At 35.8% G+C, this 21,542-nt stretch overlaps 1 protein-coding gene across 1 annotated transcript in view; it reads right to left on the bottom strand.

Annotated features, from left to right (window-relative positions):
• Positions 1 to 1,994: 1,994 nt before the first annotated feature.
• The window catches only part of TOX3 (TOX high mobility group box family member 3), a 97,572-nt gene continuing 78,024 nt past the window's right edge, over positions 1,995 to 21,542 (bottom strand). The window contains exons 5-8 of the mRNA XM_075188865.1: positions 9,871 to 10,140; positions 9,032 to 9,259; positions 6,567 to 6,647; positions 1,995 to 3,779 (exon numbers count right to left, since the gene is read on the bottom strand). Coding sequence (XP_075044966.1) covers positions 3,027 to 3,779; positions 6,567 to 6,647; positions 9,032 to 9,259; positions 9,871 to 10,140 — 1,332 coding nt within the window. The 3' untranslated portion in view covers positions 1,995 to 3,026. The remainder of the gene's footprint in view (positions 3,780 to 6,566; positions 6,648 to 9,031; positions 9,260 to 9,870; positions 10,141 to 21,542) is intronic.

The raw sequence follows: 21,542 nt of genomic DNA on the forward strand, positions 1-21,542 counted from the left end.
ATGCTACATTTGATCCAGTCGGTTGGAGGAATTGTGGTCACAGGTAATCTCTAACATATATGGTGGCACATCCCCAAGATGTGTCTATTTTCAGATAAAATCCATAGGCTTCAGCAGGGGATTTAATACCTAAAGTCTCATGGACTTTTCTCTTCCCTTACCCTCCACAATAGCTGAGAAGTATAGATTGCATGTACACCACCTGACCAGCACTGTTAATACTGGATGGGTAAAAATAAATTTTAAAAAATGGTCTATTATTTAATAGGAAGGATGGAAACCCTTTTTAAACTTTTTAAAGTATAAACGTTTAAGCTTGTATTTTATTAACTTTATATAATGAAAAAAATTTTTGTTACTAAAAGTAAATTTAGCCAATAAAAATACATACTTGGTGGTTTCTAAGATACAGACCTCAGTGGGTATGTGTAACAATTGTCTCCTCCAATAAAGACACTCAATCATTGCCAAGGGAAGCGTTCCCTAACGCTGGTGAACAAAGTATATCTCTACATAACATATAGGCAACCTTGAGGATTAGATCAGAGGACCAATCAATATAGAGACCCAATGCAATCTGTAGCTAAACTAAAGCAACTAACTTGCCGAAAAAGGACCAGGCTAATTATATGAAAAAAGGGACAGAATTACCATGGTAAACCACCAAATCACCATTAAAGTCCAGGTTAAATTTGTGGCAATTTGGTTGGTTCCATTTCTCCTTAGTAAAAAGAACAAATACCTATGTAGATATTAAATAAGTAAGGACTCAAAATCAATTGAGCTTTTAACTAATCCTGCAAAATATATTGATAGTATTTACCAAGAGGGAATAAGTAATTGGTAAAATTTCCTTCACACTATCTCAAGAGGTCAATAAAATATTTTAGGTCTGCAATGTGTTTTTAAAAGAACATAAAGACAAAGTTCTACCAAAGAGGAACTACAAGATTCTGGAAGACACAATCTTAAGCCAATATGTTCATCTCCTGTAGGAAACATATCTACTTGCCCTCTGAACTTTCCACAACCACAATTTGATGAACTCATAGCTCCAAAGAATACACACTAGTAAGGTTCAACAGGAGAAGATATAGTTGAACTTAATTACTTTGTTTGGTCATGGGAATTATATGTTGAAGTGACCAACAATTTGTTTCAACTCTATTCATTGATATTTTGACAGATATGATAGGAAATAATGTCTGCATTAAGAGTATAGATGGTAAAAGGATAAAATTAAAACTTATTTAGAACATACTTCCAATCTTGTACACAACTTTACAATGTAGAATTTTAGAACTTGAGAACACTGTGCACAGAAGATAAAGGGACACAAGGAAAGAGAACATTTTAAAACAACATTACAGTACAGGCAGCATTGGCTGACCACTTTCTTTAGAAGCAGTAGCAGAAAACCTTTACCTATGCGCTTTCTGATTTATTTTTCCATAAGTACAGCCTACATTACCACTCCATTTAAACTGTGTTATAATCAAGTAATATTGGAAAAGCAAAAAGCAGAACAAATAGAGCTTTAAAAGACATCAATGATCCCTACCATGGTCACAATAGTCATTTACATGGCTGTTTTGGGCAACACAGGTGGAATACAGGACAGATCATAGATAGAAAGAAATTGCACAGAATGCCTCTATCTTCCATCCTGAATTTTGCTCTTAAGGAAATACATACTAGGCCATCACGTACACTAATTAAAAAAGGAGAATATACAGTATATAAGAGCCATGCTAAGTGGATGTTAGATTAACTTCATTCTACATTGTTATACACCAGGACATATTACAGTAAACTTCACTTGATCGATCATCAATAAATCTATATTGTGCCTGATCAATCTTAAAAGGACAGCTGTAAGGCATTCATTAAAAATTAAAAACAAATGCGTTTGTACCAAAAAATTCTATACAACAAAAAACAACAGGGAATACGGAAAATAAACATCATGCAATCTATTACAGAAACGTGTTTATTCTATTGCAAGATAAAAGCATTTTTTTTCAGTTAAGCAAAAATACAAACAACTTAACTGCCGCTATCAGAACTCATAAAAAAGTATAAAACAGCATAAAAACACAATAAGCGATGTAGCAATTAATGGTTCTGTAACCAGTGTTACATTAAAGCCTTGTTTATGAAAACCTTTTACAACAACTTATTTAAAACATACAACTCAGAAAGAAAATATATACACCTTACTTAGGGTACCCTTTTTAAATATCCTACTGGTCATACAGTACTTGTAGCATTAGTTAATTTTAGCTCTTAAAATAACCATTTATTAAGTGCATTTCCCTTTGAAAAATACATTGTTTTAATATGCAGTGTGTCACATTAAGAGCACATTATAGTAACATTTCTTTTCTAATTCAAATGTATATGGTGGGACACAGAACCAATCAACATACTGTTACAGTGTATTCAAAACTTAAAATTTTGGTTGCTAATGAGACTTCTTTTATTCAGTATAGACAAAAAATAAAGAAAACTTTGGCAAACATCAGTGATTTACATCATAACATATGACAAAAATGCCATTAACTACGTATGTTATACAAATGCACTTGCATGATTGTGACATTATCACTTTACAGGTAGTTACAACTGCATATGTTTTTTGTCTGTGAGTTTCCAATGCTGACAATGCATTGAGGTCCTTTTAAAATACATTGCTGCATGTTCAAGTTCACTCAAACCGGTTGCAGTTTGTTTTTTTTAGTTTCCCAGTGTGTTTTTTTAGACCACACAATTCACATATTTTAGGAAAAGCTTTAATAAATTAAAAATCACATGAAAAACAAAAAGGGCAGCTTTCTTTAGTTTTCAGAGAAGTGATTTTGAGGATGCTAAAATATGATACATTGTTCTTTATTGCCTATCTAATAGACACTTAAGAGTTTTACTTGGTCCATTATGCTTTCTCGCATAACATGTTTGGACAATTTACAGCATATGCACCTTCCCTTAAAGAGATGAAAATATCCTTCAATGAAACCAATGGAGGATTAGAAAATACTGACTTGAGACAGCACTTGAGTCTGTGCCTGGGACTGTATCAATGGCTGATGGTGCTGGGATGCTGGGGGAGGACTACTGATATGTGGGATGGGTGATGCAATCTGGGCAGGTACTCCGGTTTGGGAAGCAGCAGGTGATTGCTGCTGAGGAGACAACTGAGACTGATGCTGAATGTGTTGCATCTGCTGTTGTTGCTGCATCTGCTGTAGATGTATATGTTGCAGTTGTTGCTGCATTTGCTGTTGGAGTTGTTGCTGCTGTTGTTGGTGCTGAAGCTGCTGCTGCATATGATGCTGAAAATGTTGCTGTTGCATTTGGTGTTGGATCTGCTGGTGCATTTGGTGCTGATGAAGCTGTTGCTGTTGCATTTGCTGCAATTGCTGCTGCTGCAATTGTTGGATGTGATGCTGTTGACTCTGCAACGAGGGGCTCACTTGAGAAGAAGGTGGAGTGGCAACCATAGGTGCACCCATGGAGCTCATTAAAGGAGTTCCCATGCTAGATGGCATGTTTGGTGCAATGGTGACCGAAGTCACAATCTGGTTAGACGGTAGTCTCATGGTTAAAGGTTTGGGTGCAATCGCCCTTGGCAGTGCTTGCTGGAGATTCTGTGCTGCAGCAGAGACAGCTGCATGCTGGGCAAGTGAGGAGTTGAGAAGAAGAGTAGATGAGAGGTTGGTTGATGCCAGTGTCTGCTGGACTGAACGTATTGTCTGAGCCTCTGCAGATTCTGCTGCAGCCTGTTAAACAAAGAAAAATACACCATTAATGAGATATACCAATAATGAAATACAATATTGCCAGGGATACAGCAACACATCACCAAACAAAACTGTCCTGAACTGTAAGAGCTAAATAATAGACATGTAAAACATTTACTAAAGCATATCTACTGTTTAAAACATACTGTTAATCAAATAGATGACTATGGGCCTGATGTCACGTTAGGAGCAAAGCAAAAACAAGGATCAAATTTGCACCTGGACAAACCATATTACAATGCAAGGGGTACAAATTAATTTCTTTTTTTGCACACAAGGAAAATACTGGCTGGTTTTTTTTCATGTAACACACAAATACTTGATAGCTTTACTTTTACACTGAAATTAAAGTTGATCTATGACATGCCGTTTCCCAAATATAAATCTGTCCCCACATTTTATATTTACCACCCCCTCTAATGCAACATGGTTTTGCCAAGGTGCAAATTTGAGCCTTTTCTTTGCTCTCATGCAATTCAGAGACAGCTCTAGACTTTTTATTTAGGGGCGAGTATATTATTATTATAACGAAAATAAATCTGTGTGAAAAAATTATTTGACAGTAAATGAAGTACCAATTCATTTCTCTCTGTCATTTTTCTACCTTCTATATAATTTTCATCCTTTTCTCCTATTTCCTCTTCAGCCTCTTTCTCTCGGTCCCTTATCCAGTTTTACTCTATCTTGCCTCCATCCCTGTTTTACTAACTCACTTATCACATTTCTTCTCCATACTGGATATGATTCTTCTCACCCTCCTTGCTGCTATGAAAAGAATTCAATCCCCTACCACCACAGTCAATTACAATCCCTTTAATTATTGGGATCATAGATTCTACTTTCCCAGAGCTGAAAGGGATTTCAGAGCACGTCTGTTCAGTCACACAGTCCCATTCTATGCCATACCTGCCAACTCTCCCAGAATGTCAGGGAGACTCCCTGAAATAGGGGTGATCTCCCTCACTCCCTGAAGAGTCTGGCATTCTGCCTGATGCTGAGCCAGTACAAGACGTGGTTGGCTTCGCCATCTGTGGCATGATGACACAGTTCAGAAATTGGTCCCTTGTCCATGTATTGATGCCTATGGAGGTGGCCATTTTCATGGAGACCAAGATTTAATCAAATACTGACAGGTAAAACATAATGACTTCAGTAATGGAGACAGAAATGTAATAGACACTTCAGTCTCTAGAGATTTATTAGCTGCTTTTCTTTAACGCATAGTTGCCTACTTGTCCGGGAGACGCCCGCATTTCTGGGAGACCTTCCGGGAGAGCAAAGCAACCTCCCGATTCTCGCCCCTGCAATAGAAAATTGGCAGGGGGAGGGGTCTTAATGATGCAAGTTTCGTGTCATCTTAGCCCCACCCCTGCTATAATTGTCCAAAATTGTGAAAATCATTTAGGGGCGGGGCCAAAATGATGTGATTCATCGAGCTTCGACCCCACATGCCCACCTCCCCCGGGATCTCCCTGAAGCCAATGAGGAAAAGTTGGCAAGTATGTTCTATGAATGTGAATCTCCCGTGCGCATGGCTCCTGTCCTAACAGAGCTGCTGACTGTTTAATAAATAGTAATGTGTTCTGTTGTGTGCAATTCACAAACAATTAAACAGACCGATGGGAACAAATATTATCCATAAATAGCTGTCAGCTTAATAAACATTTACAATGTATGGTGAAAGTCATTTTTAGCAATTGATGAACACTAATGGTCTATCAATCAGTATTGAAAAGTTCGCTTTATGTCAATCTGATGGCAGTGTTACTGTGCATAATTCTAATCTACAAGCCCTAGATCAAATAATAAGTAATACTCAAAACCTCAATTCTAAGTATATTTTGTATATTTTGCAATGCAATTTAATGTATTGAACTTGAAAGTGTAAAGTAGAAAAATCGCTCACAATTACTCTTTTCATACACTATGTTTCTAAACATTAACATCTGGCAATCATAAAGATACAGACCAAACAGTTGTGTCTGTTAAGTAAAAAGATCAAAAAAGAAAAAGAAATATTTATTAAAATGATGTATGGTTGTTGCATATACAGTACAATGCTTTTCAAAGAAGTGTTACTTTTATACGTGCATTGCAAATATTTTTTTGCTTTGTCAAATGCACAAGACAGAGCACGTTTAATTGTGATCTTTAAAGCAATGTAGCAGCACTCACGTCAGATTGGGTAGCATAAACTCTGCCCACTCCAAAATAAAACAACATGATCAGAGGGGTTTTACTTTCAGCAGTCTGACACAGGTTTGCTGAACCACACAAATTAATTTTATCCTCACAGCAGTTGCTTAATCGGATCGATAGATTGTGTCCCCTTTATTGACAAAGGCGGTGGACAGTAGCAGCGGCATGGTTAGATATAGAGACTGCAAGACTGATGTTGGTGTACACACACTTCAACTACACAAATGTAAAACGTTCAGGGATTCAACAGCTTCTAGTAATGTAAAATTGTAAGAGTTTATTTTATGGCTCACTAAATGTGTATTTGAGCAAGGAAAAAAGGTCATACTGAAATAATACTTTAGTCTATGGAGAAAATCAGAAGTAAATAACTTATTTGCATAATGTAGTTTTCTGTACTCCAATTTTATTTTTATTACAGGCACAGAGCAAATGGGTCTACAAAATGGACTACAAAGTGTCTTCCTATTGAAGGTAATAATTGCAACTTACGATTCACATTAGGCTCAAAATAACACACCATGATCTCTGCTAGGTATGGACAGATTACCATGAAACAAGTCTTACCTTAGATACCAGACTTGCTCTATAGGCTGCAAGAGCTTTTAAATATTCCTTTTTGGCAGCTTCTGTTTTCCTCTTGTACACCTTTAAAAAGAACAATAATGTTACTAATGTATTATGAGCTCACTGAATGATTGGTAAAAACTACACTTGTAAAATGAATTAGTTGTGCAAAGCAGACCAAGAAAGCAAGCTAGATATATGGATATTAATAGAGCATTAAACTACTGTCGACAGGGGCAGAACTCTGTAGTGCTGGGCACTATAGCAAAGCTTGGGTAAGGCCCGGCGCAATGTAGCATTAACCTCCTGGGCCCCCGCTCTGCTCTGAATTGAGAAACATCGGCATTGTTAGGGGCAACACAGTGGCTAAGTGGTTAGCACTTCTACCTCACAGCACTGGGGTCATGAGTTCAATTGCAGACCATGGCCTTATCTGTGTGGAGTTTGTATGTTCTTCCCGTGTTTGCGTGGGTTTCCTCCGGGTGCTCCGGTTTCCTCCCACACTCCAAAAACATACTAGTAGGTTAATTGGCTGCTATCAAAATTGACCCTAGTCTCTCTCTGTCTGTCTGTGTGAGTGTGCATTTTAGGGAATTTAGACTGTAAGCTCCAATGGGGCAGGGACTGATGCGAATGAGCTCTCTGTACAGCGCTGCAGAATCAGTGGTGCTATATAAATAAATGATGATGATGATTGTTGTGCATCATAGCGGCTGCACCCTTTGCACCCACGGTAGTTCCACCACTGACTTCATATTTCCAAAATAACCTAAATATACTGAATTTCGATAAATCCATGCTAACATATAGCATCAGCGATATATTGGCTTAAATAATAAAGGTCTAAAAAAAAACAAAACTGTGAACCACTATCTGTATATTATATTATTTTTAGTTTGTGAAGTCTCGATCGTTTATACTATTGCAGAATTGCTCATTAGAAAATCAGTCAGTCCAGTACAAAACTAGAGCAATCCTTTGATAATTCACCCAGTTCTTTGAATGACTGTGATTATGTTTTCTCTGACTTCCTGCCTGCAGAAGTCTGGCCTTTGCTAAGTATTTTTTTTTTGCCATTCAACAAAGACCCAGTTGTTGCTGCAGCTACAAATAGGCTTGATTAATCACCATCATTAAATCATAACAGGGGAAGTCTGGTAGAGAGCAGATGTCTCAGAAACTTGTACACAATGCCTTCATGTTACATTAACAGACTCCAAATAATAATTAAAAAAACATCATACACATTTACCACAAGACATTACAATACCGCAATTCTAATGATAAGAATGATTACTTAACAATACAATCTAATTAAAGGAGAACTTCACCCAAAACCACATTTTCAGTAGCCACGTTTTAAGCTAAACTACAGAGTATTACTTACCTGGAGTGTGAAATTGCCCCAAACTAAACAGATCCTTTAGGATGTAAGCTCTCAGGAGCAAGGCCCTCTTTTCTTGTGTGCTTCTTCTACTATTCCATCACCCTCTGTACCCTCTTGGCCTGCTTCGCTAGCCTTGTTTTCTTAAGCTTCGGCCTACTTCTCGCGGATTTCTACCATCCCTTTAACTATCTGTCCCAGAAATAATCTGATTTGCTTTACCTTGTTACCTGTGTTTATATATATTTTTGCTCTTTCTGTATCTCATGTTGTGTCTTGATTCTCTGTTTTCTGTATATGTAATGTACGGCGCTGCAGACCCTTTGTGGCGTCTTATAAGTTCAAGATAATAATAATAATGCCCCCAACAGTCCAACACTGATCTACCCTATGTGAGTAGGAAGTTCACAGGGGATAGGCATGAAAAACACTGCTGCCTGTATGAAACAGGGTAGTCCATGGCAGCATTGAGAAGAACAGTGATGGAACATAAGAGACATCGGGTCCCTGCCATATCCAGAAATTGTCTCGCTCCAGGTACTTAATGCAATTTAGTGTAGCTTAACATGTTGAACGTCAATGAAAATGATATTTTGTGTTTTGGATGGAATTCTTCCAACAATTGCCTCATCCAGGATAAAAAAAGCAAACAAGTAAACAAAAACAAAATATTGGTAATTGGGAGCAGGAAAAAAAACGTGGCACTGTGCAGGTAGTCCTTTTAAATGGAAAAGTAAAACGTATGCATTAGGATGGGTAACATTATATTTGTCTCCCTAATGGTCAAAACATGGAAAATCCAGGGGGTATACTGACTAAACTGCTGGTTTGAAAAAGTGGAGATGTTGCCTATAACAACCAGATTCTAGCTTTCATTTATTGAGTGCATTCTACAAAATGGCAGCTAGAATCTGATTGGTTGCTTTCAAACCCGTTGTTTAGTACAAATAGCCCCAGGATTTTAGTACATATACCCACAGGAGTGCTTGGAGAATAGAACATTTTGGTGCTGGAATATGGATTAACCTTATCAAGGAAAGCTTTCCTTTACCTATAACATGCAGTTCTATAAATAAATTACCTGTTTTTGCTCTTCTCCAAGGCCATCCCACATCGAGGCGACAATTTTGGACACTTCGCCAAAAGTAGCATTGGGGTTCTGACCTTTGATTGCAGCCTGTGTATCCCTAAAAAATAGAGCATAAGCAGACACTGGCTTCTGGGGTTCATTGGGGTCTTTCTTTTTCTTTTTCTTTGGGGTCTTGGGTTTCTTGCCAGAATCGGGGGCAGCTCTTTTTTCTCCAATAGTCTGAAAAGACAAATTAATGTAAGACAAATTATGTAATGAATGGGTACATGTATTAAAACAAAATAAATTCTATCATTTTCACATTTTTTAAAGTACCGTAAATAAAACAAATGACAATCTATGTAGTATTTATTGAAACTGCAATCGGACCACCAGTCCAGTTTAACAACAATGCAATTAAAATGAACACTACAACAGACAGAAACCTTCAGTGATTTCAGTATTTAAAGGTGGTGAACTCAAAATAACTAGATAGGCTTCTTAAATGAAAAAAAATTATATATCTCCAAATAGTCAAATGTCTTAGAATATGTATTAAATGTTGCAACAAGCATCATTCTGAATATCTTTTATGCAAATGAAATAAAGCTTTAACACTGTAACAATATTTAAGTTAGATTTAAATAGGGACGTTTGGATGCAATGCATTTCTATAGGAAATTTTTATAAAGTCTCAAAAAGATTTTGTTCATTAAAAATTGTAGAAAATGCTCCTGGAACGAACATGACACACGTATGAATGTAGTTAGCATAAGTGGTACATTAAACATTATATATTACCGTATTAAAAACTGAGCAGCCAATGCTGGAACTACACTAATTTTACACACCCTGTTTGTTTCATCTGCATCTTCTTCATTGACTGAACTGGAAGGAGACGGTGTGGCCGACTTGCTTGCTGGTGGAGAGGGAGATGTATGTGGAATGGATGTTCCACCAATATTGAGTCCTAATTGAGCGCTGAGCTGGGACTGGTTTATAGTGGTGAGTTGACTTGGAGACATTATTCCTGCCCTTGCCACGTCAGACATATGTACCAGCGACCTCATGATTAATGAGTGATCCTGGCGATATTGGGACATCTGAGCCTGTCTTTGATCCTAAGGCAAGAGGAACAGAGTGTTTAGAAAGAAAATGTTACTGTTATCATGCTAGAAGCAACCTCGTTTATCACAAAATATAGGCTGCAAGAAAAAACACAATTTACTTCAGAAAATACGTAAGTAATGGCTGTATAATGACTTTTACTTTCAAAGCTAAAATCTATTTTTTTCACATGAAAAACTGTGCAAAATGTAAAGACTGCCCTGCAATAATATAATATATATTATATACACAAATTATATATATATATATATATATATATATATATATATATATATATATATATATATATATATATTTCTGTTAATATATTCTTTGCACTGGAATGTCATTTAAAAACACTCTGCAAAATGAGAATGTAAATGCTGAACTCCAAACACATCCATTAATCACTATGAACATCTTACATACACCAATATGCTTGTTTGTTTTTTGTGCCAGTTAAAGAGTAACTATAGATATAATACAAGCTGTTTCTATATTACAGAGCACACACAGGTGAAATAGTGTGTTATCTTTTCAGCAGCTGGGGAAGCAATTTCTATGTAAACGCAACAATAGAGATAAGCAATTGTTCACTGTTTGACCTAACTGGTCGAAAAAATAAATAAAATGGAGAATGTTTGCCTATTCAGATCATATGATCATATTAATCAGACCTGGTTTTAGAACAAACCTGGGGTCCACATTATTTTGTTTAAATAGAATATCAGATAAGAAATTATCTATAAAGAAAATTAGTTACAACAATATGGAAACTGGGGACCCTTCTAAATCCAAGGAAGTGTCATAAAAGCCAAATGTACCCTAAATATAATCCCTTTGCCTGGGTTGAAAAGAATAGTCATCAATATTAACAGCTTTGTTTTCAAATACTTTCTAGTAAATCACTCTGTTTTCATTATTAGTTTCTACAAAACAGCTTACAGTTAACAGAGGCTATAAAGCTTGAGAGATTACACAAGCATTTGTGTAAAATATGCAGATTAAAATAGTCTATAGGTGCCACTTCTACAGTTCTGTTCTTTAGCTGTATAAAATACTTGTTTATCGCTTATCTGACAGTATTCAAAATGGCATGATACAATATACTTAATGTATATTCTGAAAGAATTTTAGCTTCACCTAATATTTTAAATGACCTTGATATTTAGTAATGATTTTCAAATTATAATTAATTACTCGTGAAATTGTACTATAACGGTTAGCCTTCAAGCTATTGAAAACTTGTACTTTTATATAGGCTGGGGATTTCTTGTTTTTATACTTTTGTTTGCTATTTAATAAAGTAAGATTCTGGAAGAAAAATAGAAATCTTTAATTTATGTAAAAGAATTAAAAAAAAAAAAAAAAAGCATTTTCTCAAAGGAAATGTATTCCCCTTAATGAGCATACAAACATTTTTTCAGAGCAATCTGATTTACATGTTAGAAGTAGCGAGAATTTAGAAATCAGATTCGGCATGTTAATTTACTTGGCTCGACTAAATTTAAAAGTCAAAGCTATAAATTGACTTGATGTAAAATAAAATGTCACTTGTATAGGAACTTAACAAGAGGTAATAAAATGCCATTTTCCCAACATGCTCTGTAATGACTGCTGAGAGTACAGCTTCTACAGCTTTTCCCCATGTATTATGTTTTTTTACAGATACAATATTATTATTAGTATAAAGTAAACATACAGTCATGTGAAAAAGAATGTCCAACCGCTCTCAAATATGTCAGGACATAACTAAAAATCATCTAGTGCTCACCAATCCCTAACATTTGATGGATCTAACCTGATGTGATAAATAACACAACATATTTTATTTAGTCAACAAAACATAAGCCAAAATGCAGAATTCATGTGTGAAAAAGTAAATACACCCCATGATTCAGAAGCTTGGAACCAACCTTAAATCTCTTTCCAGATTGAGGAGCAGGAACAAGGTGGCTCCGATATCACTGACGTCTTTTCTTGGCATGGGGTTAACACAAACCTCAATAACTTAGACCAAATTGCCAAAGGTTCTGATTTTAGGTAGCGATGGTAGAAAATTGTTGTGTGTTATTTGTCACACTATTCAAATTTTAGGACTTTTTGAGATAAATGATTTTAAGTTCTGACATGTTAATGCAGAGATTTGAAAGACTGTTTTCATAAATGCATTGAACCATTTACGTGTTAAAGGGTATGGACCAACCTGGACATTTATTTATTCAAAATGTGTCTGTTTAAGTTCATTATAATGTGCAATTGAATTTAACCGGTCTTATTAGCATCATAAAAATGTCTTTCAACATATTTTTATTGGCATGCTTCTCCCTGAATTTCCATGTGTTCAGTTCCATGGCTGGAAAGTTTTGAAAGTCAGTATTACATTCTAGCAAAGTCATTAAGGCTAATAAGTAGCAGTGACAATAAAATCACTTGATTGGCTCTCTCCATGGAAAATGCAGAACATTGTCCACCTTCCCCTTGATGAGCAGCATTGAGGTTGCCCTGCCTTGGGACCTGCGCATTTACCAATATTAAACTCCTTGAACACTGCATTCCTGTAGTGACAATGGTACCTGTTTGGGATGGCACATTCACTGAATCAGGATTTTTTCCCCGCACGCACACAAATCTGCACCCTGGAATGAAATTGTAGTGTGGTATTCTCATAGTTGTGAGACTACATAAATAGAGGACATTTCCTTCATCATCATCAGCTATTTATATAGCGCCACTGATTCTGCAGCCCTGTACTGAGAACTCACTTACTTCAGTCCCTGCCTCATTGGCAGTCTAAATTCCCTAACATACACACACAGACAGAGAGAATAGGGTCAATTTGACAGCAGCCAATTAACCTACTAGTATTGTTTTGGAGTGGGAGAGGAAACCGGAGCATCAAGGGGAACCCCACACAAAAACACGGGGAGAACATACAAACTCCACACAGATAAGGCCATGGTCGGGAATCAAACTAATGACCCTGTGCTGTGAGGCAGAAGTGCTAACCACTAAGCCACTGTGCTGTCTTTTAAAATCCTCTATTTTTTCATTTGTACATGTAATCCAATAAGAAAGAATCAGGGTAGAATGGATATGGATAGCGTATGACCACCAAAGTCTGTCTGAATCATGCCATAGAGACCAATATTATGCATCTATAATCAGGGTGCACTCGAAGTGTATAAGGTGGTATGCCATACCACCACTTCTACTTCATTGTAAAATAATCAAATTCCATTCACGAATATATTCTATACCGCTATTTCTAGGTTTGCACTTTTACCACTGATTACAACCAAATATAAGTCTTGCTGAAAATTCAACATGTGGACTATTATGGAATTTAAAAATACATCATTGAAGCCAAAACACACCTAGATATAGCAATAACTGCTTCCCTTCATTTTGCTGCTGCCCATGAAACACTTTATAAAACAGCATGTCATCCTTGGTCGCATACTCAATTTGTCCCCACATATATATTTTTAGATGATTGTTCAATAAAAATAGTGCTTAGATGAAAAATAGTCTAACATAAATATACAGTCGTTTTAATTGGAGAAAATACTTTTGCAAACATTGTGTTAAAATGCTTTTTTTCCCCCAAAGTAATAAATCAATATAATAGAACCGTCAAACAAAATGTATACACTAGCAATGTATTCGTATTGAATTATAACACTTGTTATTATTTTGTGTGTCAAATATTCTAAGGTGCTGCATATTAATCTCATGCTATAAAAACTAATATAGTTCATTGGTATTCAGAAACTGTCTAGAGGTCTAAATGCTGACCTACCCAATATCATTTATGTCTATAAATTCCATTATAAACAATTTCCTCTCTCTTTATTTTGTTCTTATTCAGTTTTAGAGCTATTTAGCACCACTGCTGTAAATCTTTGAAGGTGTGTAATTGTGTTGCATGTAATTTCCACAACATCTATCAATCTCAGCTTGAAGTAACAAAAAACCTTTGGCTGCTTGCTGATGATAATCCAAATCTTCTGCAGAAAAGAAAGCCACAAACAAAAGAGGCAACCTCACGTAAGATGAATGATTATGGCCTTCAAAAAAATGTAGTTGTACTGTGGCTGTTAACCATAGTAATAAACATCTTCATAAAAATAATAAGTGCTTGTTTTAATAGAATGTTCCACGCATTAAACACATTAATGACCCATGAAATAACAGTTTTATCTGCAACATATTAGACAACATTGCCCAACAATGTATTAATTGAAAATGTGCTCATGTTCGCTAAATATAAGGTCATAAAAAGAGGAGGTAAGGCATAGGAGTAAAAGCTTAAAATACTGTAAATATCTCAGCAAAAATTGGTACTTATAAAATCGAACACAATTATCTCAAATTGTGATCAGCTTTTCTACTTGTTTAGAGTAAAAAATATTAGTAAAATCCTTCATTGGAGAGAAAAAGAATTAAAAAGAATTCTGCGCATTTGTTATATAATACATAAGTGATGTTATTAAACTATATATATATATATATATATATATATATATATATATATATATATATATATATATATATATATACACACACACACACACACACACACACACACATGCATACATATACATATACACACACAGTGGGTTTTGAGAACATCGCTTAGAAATCAGATTTCAGCCTTCATCACTTCGGTGTTCATTAGTAAATTGTGTGTCACAAGGAAGTAATGCAACCCTGGTGTAAGTAATGTGAATATTAGAGAATCCCGGCGGTAAACGCCTTAAATTAAACTGAAATGTAATGTAATTATTTTATTAGAGGGATTCAATAACTTTTTTTTATACACTACATGCAGAAATTTTAACAACAGAGTATAATGAATAAATAACTATATTATCAATTATTATATTAAAAGGAACTAAAGAATTTTTTTTATACACTACAATATATGTATAACTTCTTCCATCGTAGTTACGTTGCTGGGCATGGTCCCCACAAGACACGCTGATATATGTGGCTGCAAATAACGGTCACAGTGTCCAGACCACCCAGCAGGTCACAAGTTCCAGGCCACCCAGCAGGTGCTCAGGGAGAATTCACTAATGGTCACAGTTCTCAGAGCAACCAACAGGTGCACAGGTGTATTGACAACTGTCACAATTTCCAGAGGGCAATGGTAATGCATTGTTGTAAATGGTGGGCAGACAATTTGTGAATTAACTTAGAAACGATGCAACCGATTACACCACCAATATTTTTCTGCAAATTTACAGACCAAGATCTTTAATTTGGTATATGATGTGCCCTGTTCAGACATTGGCAACATAGAAATAAGTCACTCATAAAAGTCATTCTTCCGCTATGAATATATAGAGTAGAATGCACCTCATAGTTCTGTGAACTGTATAAAGCGCCAGACCTATAGCCTCATGCTTTTATATGGACCCAGAGCTCCACTGTGACTTCTAAGCCATCTTTCCTTCTGGAGGTGGTTGGGGTAATGAGTATTTGTTTGGTGCATAAGAAAGTACTTTAGCATTAGTGTAAGCATTTTTACAACAAATTGTGTTTTGTGAAAGGTCATTTAAACAGCAATATACTGTCATTATGAAATTTGGAAATAAAATTTATATTGGAGAAAGTAAATGGGACAATCAATGGAAATCTGTAATTCCAGGGTTGTTACCTTACCCAGGTCTTATAATATGGTGTGTAATGTTACATAATATTATGTTTCGGACCTTGTGTGTTAGTTGGATGCCATAGGATTATTGTCATTTTCTATTTTTTTTATTGAAAGACTAAAATGTATCCCTATTGGTTGCCATGCGCTACTGTACATTTACACATTTTGCCCTTTGCTAATAAATAACCCTATGGGTGTAATAAATCCTAAGCTAACATACTGCAATGGAATGATAAAATGTGTCAATCCTTTTAAAACCCTGAATTGCTGAATATCTGATGAATTATGAAGGAATCGTTTCACTCATCTTTATTTGTGAAGATTCCTTTGGTGTAGTAAGAACCTGTAAAAGTCAGGCAGAGGGGCCAATTACTTTAATAAGAAATTAAAATCCAGTCATGATTAGGACTTGATAATGACAGTCTTTCAGTTTACTTAACCTGAATAGATAAATGTAATAGCTCAACATTGTACTTTAACCTGTCCACATGCTGTTTACTTCCATATTTGCAACAACTGCTCTTTAAGTCCAAATACCGGATAGCTGTGGAATGTTTTTTGGGTGCACATAGGTATGTTTAAAAAAAAACGTGTGTACACTTTGATATGTATAGGCGCACATGTCAAATACCCCGTACGGCTATAGATTTAACTATAGATTCTCACCTATATTGTTTGTATAGCAGCAACATTCTTCACCTTCCTGTTCTACAATGGGATTCACATCTTTTCAAATAACAATTGTCATAAATGGTTAACAAGGCCTGGGCTGCAAGTGATTTCAAAGGAACCTTACGCTAAAGTTTTTAGATCTAGTGGATGTCCACTCTTGGGGGGGGGGATTATACAAGTTTCCATTTCCCCAGGCTTGCCAAACAAGGAGAGTCCTTCCCTTCCTCATGACCCCTTCATTTACCAGTACGAAGCAAATTCAATTTCTTTCCTAAACACAGTGTTCTCCATGTTCCAGAAACATTTGTAAACAGGGAGAGATATTCTGTCCACTTTCAAAATTCTTGATGCATTGGTAGCTTGAAATAGAGATATGAGAACGGAGACATATTTTATTCTCTTGGTCCTTGAACCAACTATATTTCTAATAATATTTGGATAAGGTTTAAAAATTGCATGGTAGCAGAGATCTATAAAAAAATTCTCCTTCGCCCAGTGTCAATTCTTTCAGTGGTAAAGTGGAAATTTAGATGTGGCAGTACAAAAAAAGGTAATGGGAATGTAAGATGTAGAATGTAATAGTTTTACAATAAAGGCTGTAGGAGAAGTGGCGGTATGGCATATCACCGTATACACCCCCACTGCGACCACGGGTATAAACCACAGAGAAGCTTTGTATAACATGCTGAATCTAGGTAATACGAGGTCACTGACATTGACACGTTCAAAAGAAGTACATTAAAACTATATTAAAGTAGTAAGGGGGTTTCAAACCCCCTCTGACCTGGGACCCTCACCTTTGGCTTATTATAGAAAAGACAAGTACTTATATACCTTATACTAGGGACCTCAATTAGATGTCTACTGTAATAATTTTTAAGAGACACAGAAGGAAGAGATATGTCACAAAGACTGGACTGCCAATTGGTGCCATAGCAATTGCAGGATAGAAATAAAACTAATCTATATGGAAATTATTAAAACAAATTCCTAAGTAACTTTCAGGTTCATGAAAGGTCAGTTCTATGCAAGATATTTTTATCAGTGCTCTATATACATAGGCAAACTGAGGGGGGGGTTCCTGGAAACCCCCACTCCAAGCCTGGGGCACTGTATAACTGAGGTGGCTATACCCTGCTTCCGCTTCACACAGCTCTGCTTGAAAAGGGAGAGCTGCGTGCACCTAACAGTAGTGCACGCAGCATTGCACATGTATATTACGGGGATATGAAGAGCTGGAGAGCAGCCAAGCACTGTCTAAAATTATAGCCACGCTCCCATGCATGCTGGCCACACCCACTGGTAGCGTGGTGTGGAAACCCCCCCCCCCCTCTACAAATCCTGCATTTGCCCCTGATATATAAAATTCTTTATAGACTAACAGCAGTAGCAGGCACTACTGAATATACAGTAAAACAGCCTAATTTAAGCACCACCTTTGTTCTCGCTGTCTTTTCAGATGAGACTTTCTCCTTTTTGTGTATGCTGTAAATTACTGCTCTCATAACCATCTGTTCCCCTTCTCCAATGGTAGATATCCTTTACTTTCTCATCAGACATTTGTTTAAAAGGAAAGGAGGGATAAGAGATGGGAAGGGAGTTGAACTGTCCATTGAGGATCACTCAGAACTGTCTAAACAAAATCACCAGATCTAACGTTTACTAACATTACATTTAGGTGCAAAATTTGTACTGAACCAAATCAATCACTAATCTGCCTGGTGCAACAATAGCTAGTGTCTGGCTACTATGGTTTAGTACGAATTAGGTACCAAAATGCAACATTGGTAAGTGTCAAGGGCGCACAAAGGGGGGGGGGGGGTTCTGGTTCTCCAGAAACCCCTCCCCTCACGAACGGTACTGTACAGCAGCCGCAGCGCTGTCAACAAAGCTTCCGCGGCGGTGCTGTATTGTAGTACAATATAGCACTGCCGCTTCTTTGACAGCACCGCGGCTGCTGTGCAATTCAGAATCGCCAAAATGGAGCTGCTGCATATGCGCGGCCACATGCGCAGCAGCTCTCTCTCTTTCTATTTTTTTTTTTTAAGGGGGGAAAACCTGCGTTGGCCCGAGTGTCTCCCACATAAGTTTCTTTATTTCAAAGACGGAGCAGTATTTCCACTTCTAGTTTCTGTCTGCATAGAGCAGACAGAAATAAGAAAAGTTTGAGCCTAGTCTTCCATTAATATTTAATATACAGAAAAAAACAAGTTTAATTTGACAGGACATGACGGCATTAAAGAAATGTACCACGTCATAACAGCATGTAATTCTCTTCTCTTGTACAAGTAACCTGTGTAAATATATTTACCCGGCTTTAGGCAGATTGTCAGCTATTTATTTTTCTGATGTGAGGGAAAGCGCACAGGTGACATTTTAAATGTTTTCTCTCATTTAGTAAATCTATTTCACTTTTTAGAGTGGAAGATAAAAGGTCCCAAAATAATATATTTTACTGTCTTTTTTTTTTGTATAGCGAAGGTAAAAAGAATTTCTAAATTCATCAAAGCTAACCTTCACTTACATACAACAGACTAAGCAGAAGAGAATGTTAACAAGTTCAATTTCCATTCAATCACCACTGCTGTTCTGAGAAGTGTTTCATTGCAGGAAAGAAATAAAAATAATCTATATGGTAATTATAAGGACAAATTCCCAAGTAACTTTCAGCTACATGAAAGGTCAGTTCTATTCAAGATATTTTATCAGTGCCCTGCACATACTTTCTGTCCTGTCATTTTAAATCTGAACAGTATTTTATTTTCCCATTTAGAGCTACCTGCAGAATTAAGTACTTAAGCCAAATAAGAAAAAAAAAAAAGGAAAAGAAAAAGAAATGTTGAATTCTGGCATAGGCTATAATAGCACAGAGATAAATCGTTCAGCTGTTCACTTGCAAGCCTCTGGGGCTGCAGATTTTTCTTTCTCCTAGTGCACTGTGGGTATTCAAAACTTGTTCAACATGATTCCATTTCATTTCAGGCACTGCCTGAGAAAACTAAATTACCGAATCAATCATACAGAAGGTCAGAGTGAGACTTCATTACAAGTATTGCATGCTTGCATGAATATCTTTCATTTATGACTGACCCAATATGTCACAATAGCTGTCTTGTAAAAATAATCCACTTTTTGAAATTGATGTAGCACTGATGTCAATACTGCTCAGCAAGCTGGACAGATTATTGGGGGTGTTAATGGGGGGGGGCTCTCTAGAAGCAAATATGTAGTTGGATATGACGGCTATATTTTTGATATCTTAAATCATTAAAACAAAAAGAAAAAACAGACGAGAGGCTTGTGGAGTTCTTGAAGACACTACACTGTACAATTATTGGTATGAATGATGAATCAATGAGAATTCTAGGGGATCCCTGTTAATCGGAAACATGGGAGGAAAAAAGTGGATTCAGAATAAAATCATTAATACTGACAATATAATGTCCAACATCTGCCCCTTCCTCCTTAACCAGCTGCAATTTATAAAACAAAATAAAAACCTCTTATAAATTGACTACTAATTATATACTGGCAAAACCCCAGGTCATTGGTAAAATTATAAGGTGAAGATATTACATTTAATAATTATATAAGAAAAAAATTAGAATTTGTTTTAATTTTTAATGTAACTTGAGTAATGCCAAAGTTACCTATTTAAAAAATTAAAAAATATACAATATTATATATATATATATATATATTTTATTATATATATTTATTATATATAGTTTTTTATTTTTTAAACAGGTAATTTTGGCATTAACCAAGTAACATTGAAAATGAAAAAAAATTCTAGTTTTTCAGAGACCAGCGGCAACAGAGACGAGTGGGGTAACTTTATATGTATCCATTGTATTAGTTTTGGGGTATTATAGAAACTGAATATAATACATCTCAGTTTTTTCTTATATTTTATTGAACATTATATTAAGACATTTTTGGATTATGCACATAATATGTGACTGTGTGATGACAGTGTTTATATACAACATACATACATACATGTATGTAGAGCATCTCTTATACAATCTAATGCACCTTACACACATACCATACAAAGCTGCACTAATACATTACAGTCACTCTACATGATCTTTCTTACCCCTATTATTAAAGGAGATGGCAGCTGAATAATAGTTTTGTTTCTGTAGAAGGCAATCCCTTTGCAAGGATAGAAACAGTATTAAGAACAAGTACACACTATAATAATGGCAAGATCTTTCAAGAAATGGTTTGTTATTGAGGAAAAAATGAGGTCGGTTGTAACACAATCATTTTCTGGTTGTACTAAAACTTATTGTTATTAAGATAACAAGCATCTTTGCTTCACTTTATGGATCTCAAGATGTCTATGAAGCAATAAGAGAAGTCACTGTTCATTTTTAACAGTCTTCCACTGGGAAATATATGAGGGCAGTGCAAAAATATTATTATTTATCTGGCCAGCACAAGCCCTGAGGGAAGCATTGAGGAACTTTGACATAACCTATTTTTAACCGTACCTCTGGCAATTGCGCATTCAAGTTTATAGGTGAATGTGTCAAGTAGACCACAGAACAAAAGATATATAATATTACTTAAAAAAAAACATTATGCTGCATTTATTTTCATTATCATTTGAGAATTTTGCAACGTTTCTTCGAGACAAATAAGCAAAATGGAAATATATCTGTCATATTAATGTATTAATACGCCTTAGGAAATCTATAAATAAATATTTATAATACATGAATTAATTATACATACATTTGAATACATGTATAATCAACTGTCCTGTAACATCCTTATTTTGGTCAACCTAGACATGAAAGATTTTAATTTTTTTTTACTAAAGGTTTCTATGTTCGGGTATACATAAATCAGAAAGTTGGCAAAAAAAAGAGTGACAAAAATAATGAACTTCACAGTTAAGCATTAAGTATTGTTCACATTATATGAGTCTCTGCTTCATTACGGTTTTCCTCATTTTCATTTACCTCAGTCAGATTACTCTGAACAGAAAAAAAAACATCTATCACTAGACCTGAGCCTGTCACTCTCCCATGTACAAGCTTGTTATGGAAAAAAAAAGACAGTTTA

The sequence above is a fragment of the Mixophyes fleayi genome, chromosome 10, assembly GCF_038048845.1.
Source record: "Mixophyes fleayi isolate aMixFle1 chromosome 10, aMixFle1.hap1, whole genome shotgun sequence".
Classification (NCBI taxonomy): domain Eukaryota; kingdom Metazoa; phylum Chordata; class Amphibia; order Anura; family Limnodynastidae; genus Mixophyes; species Mixophyes fleayi.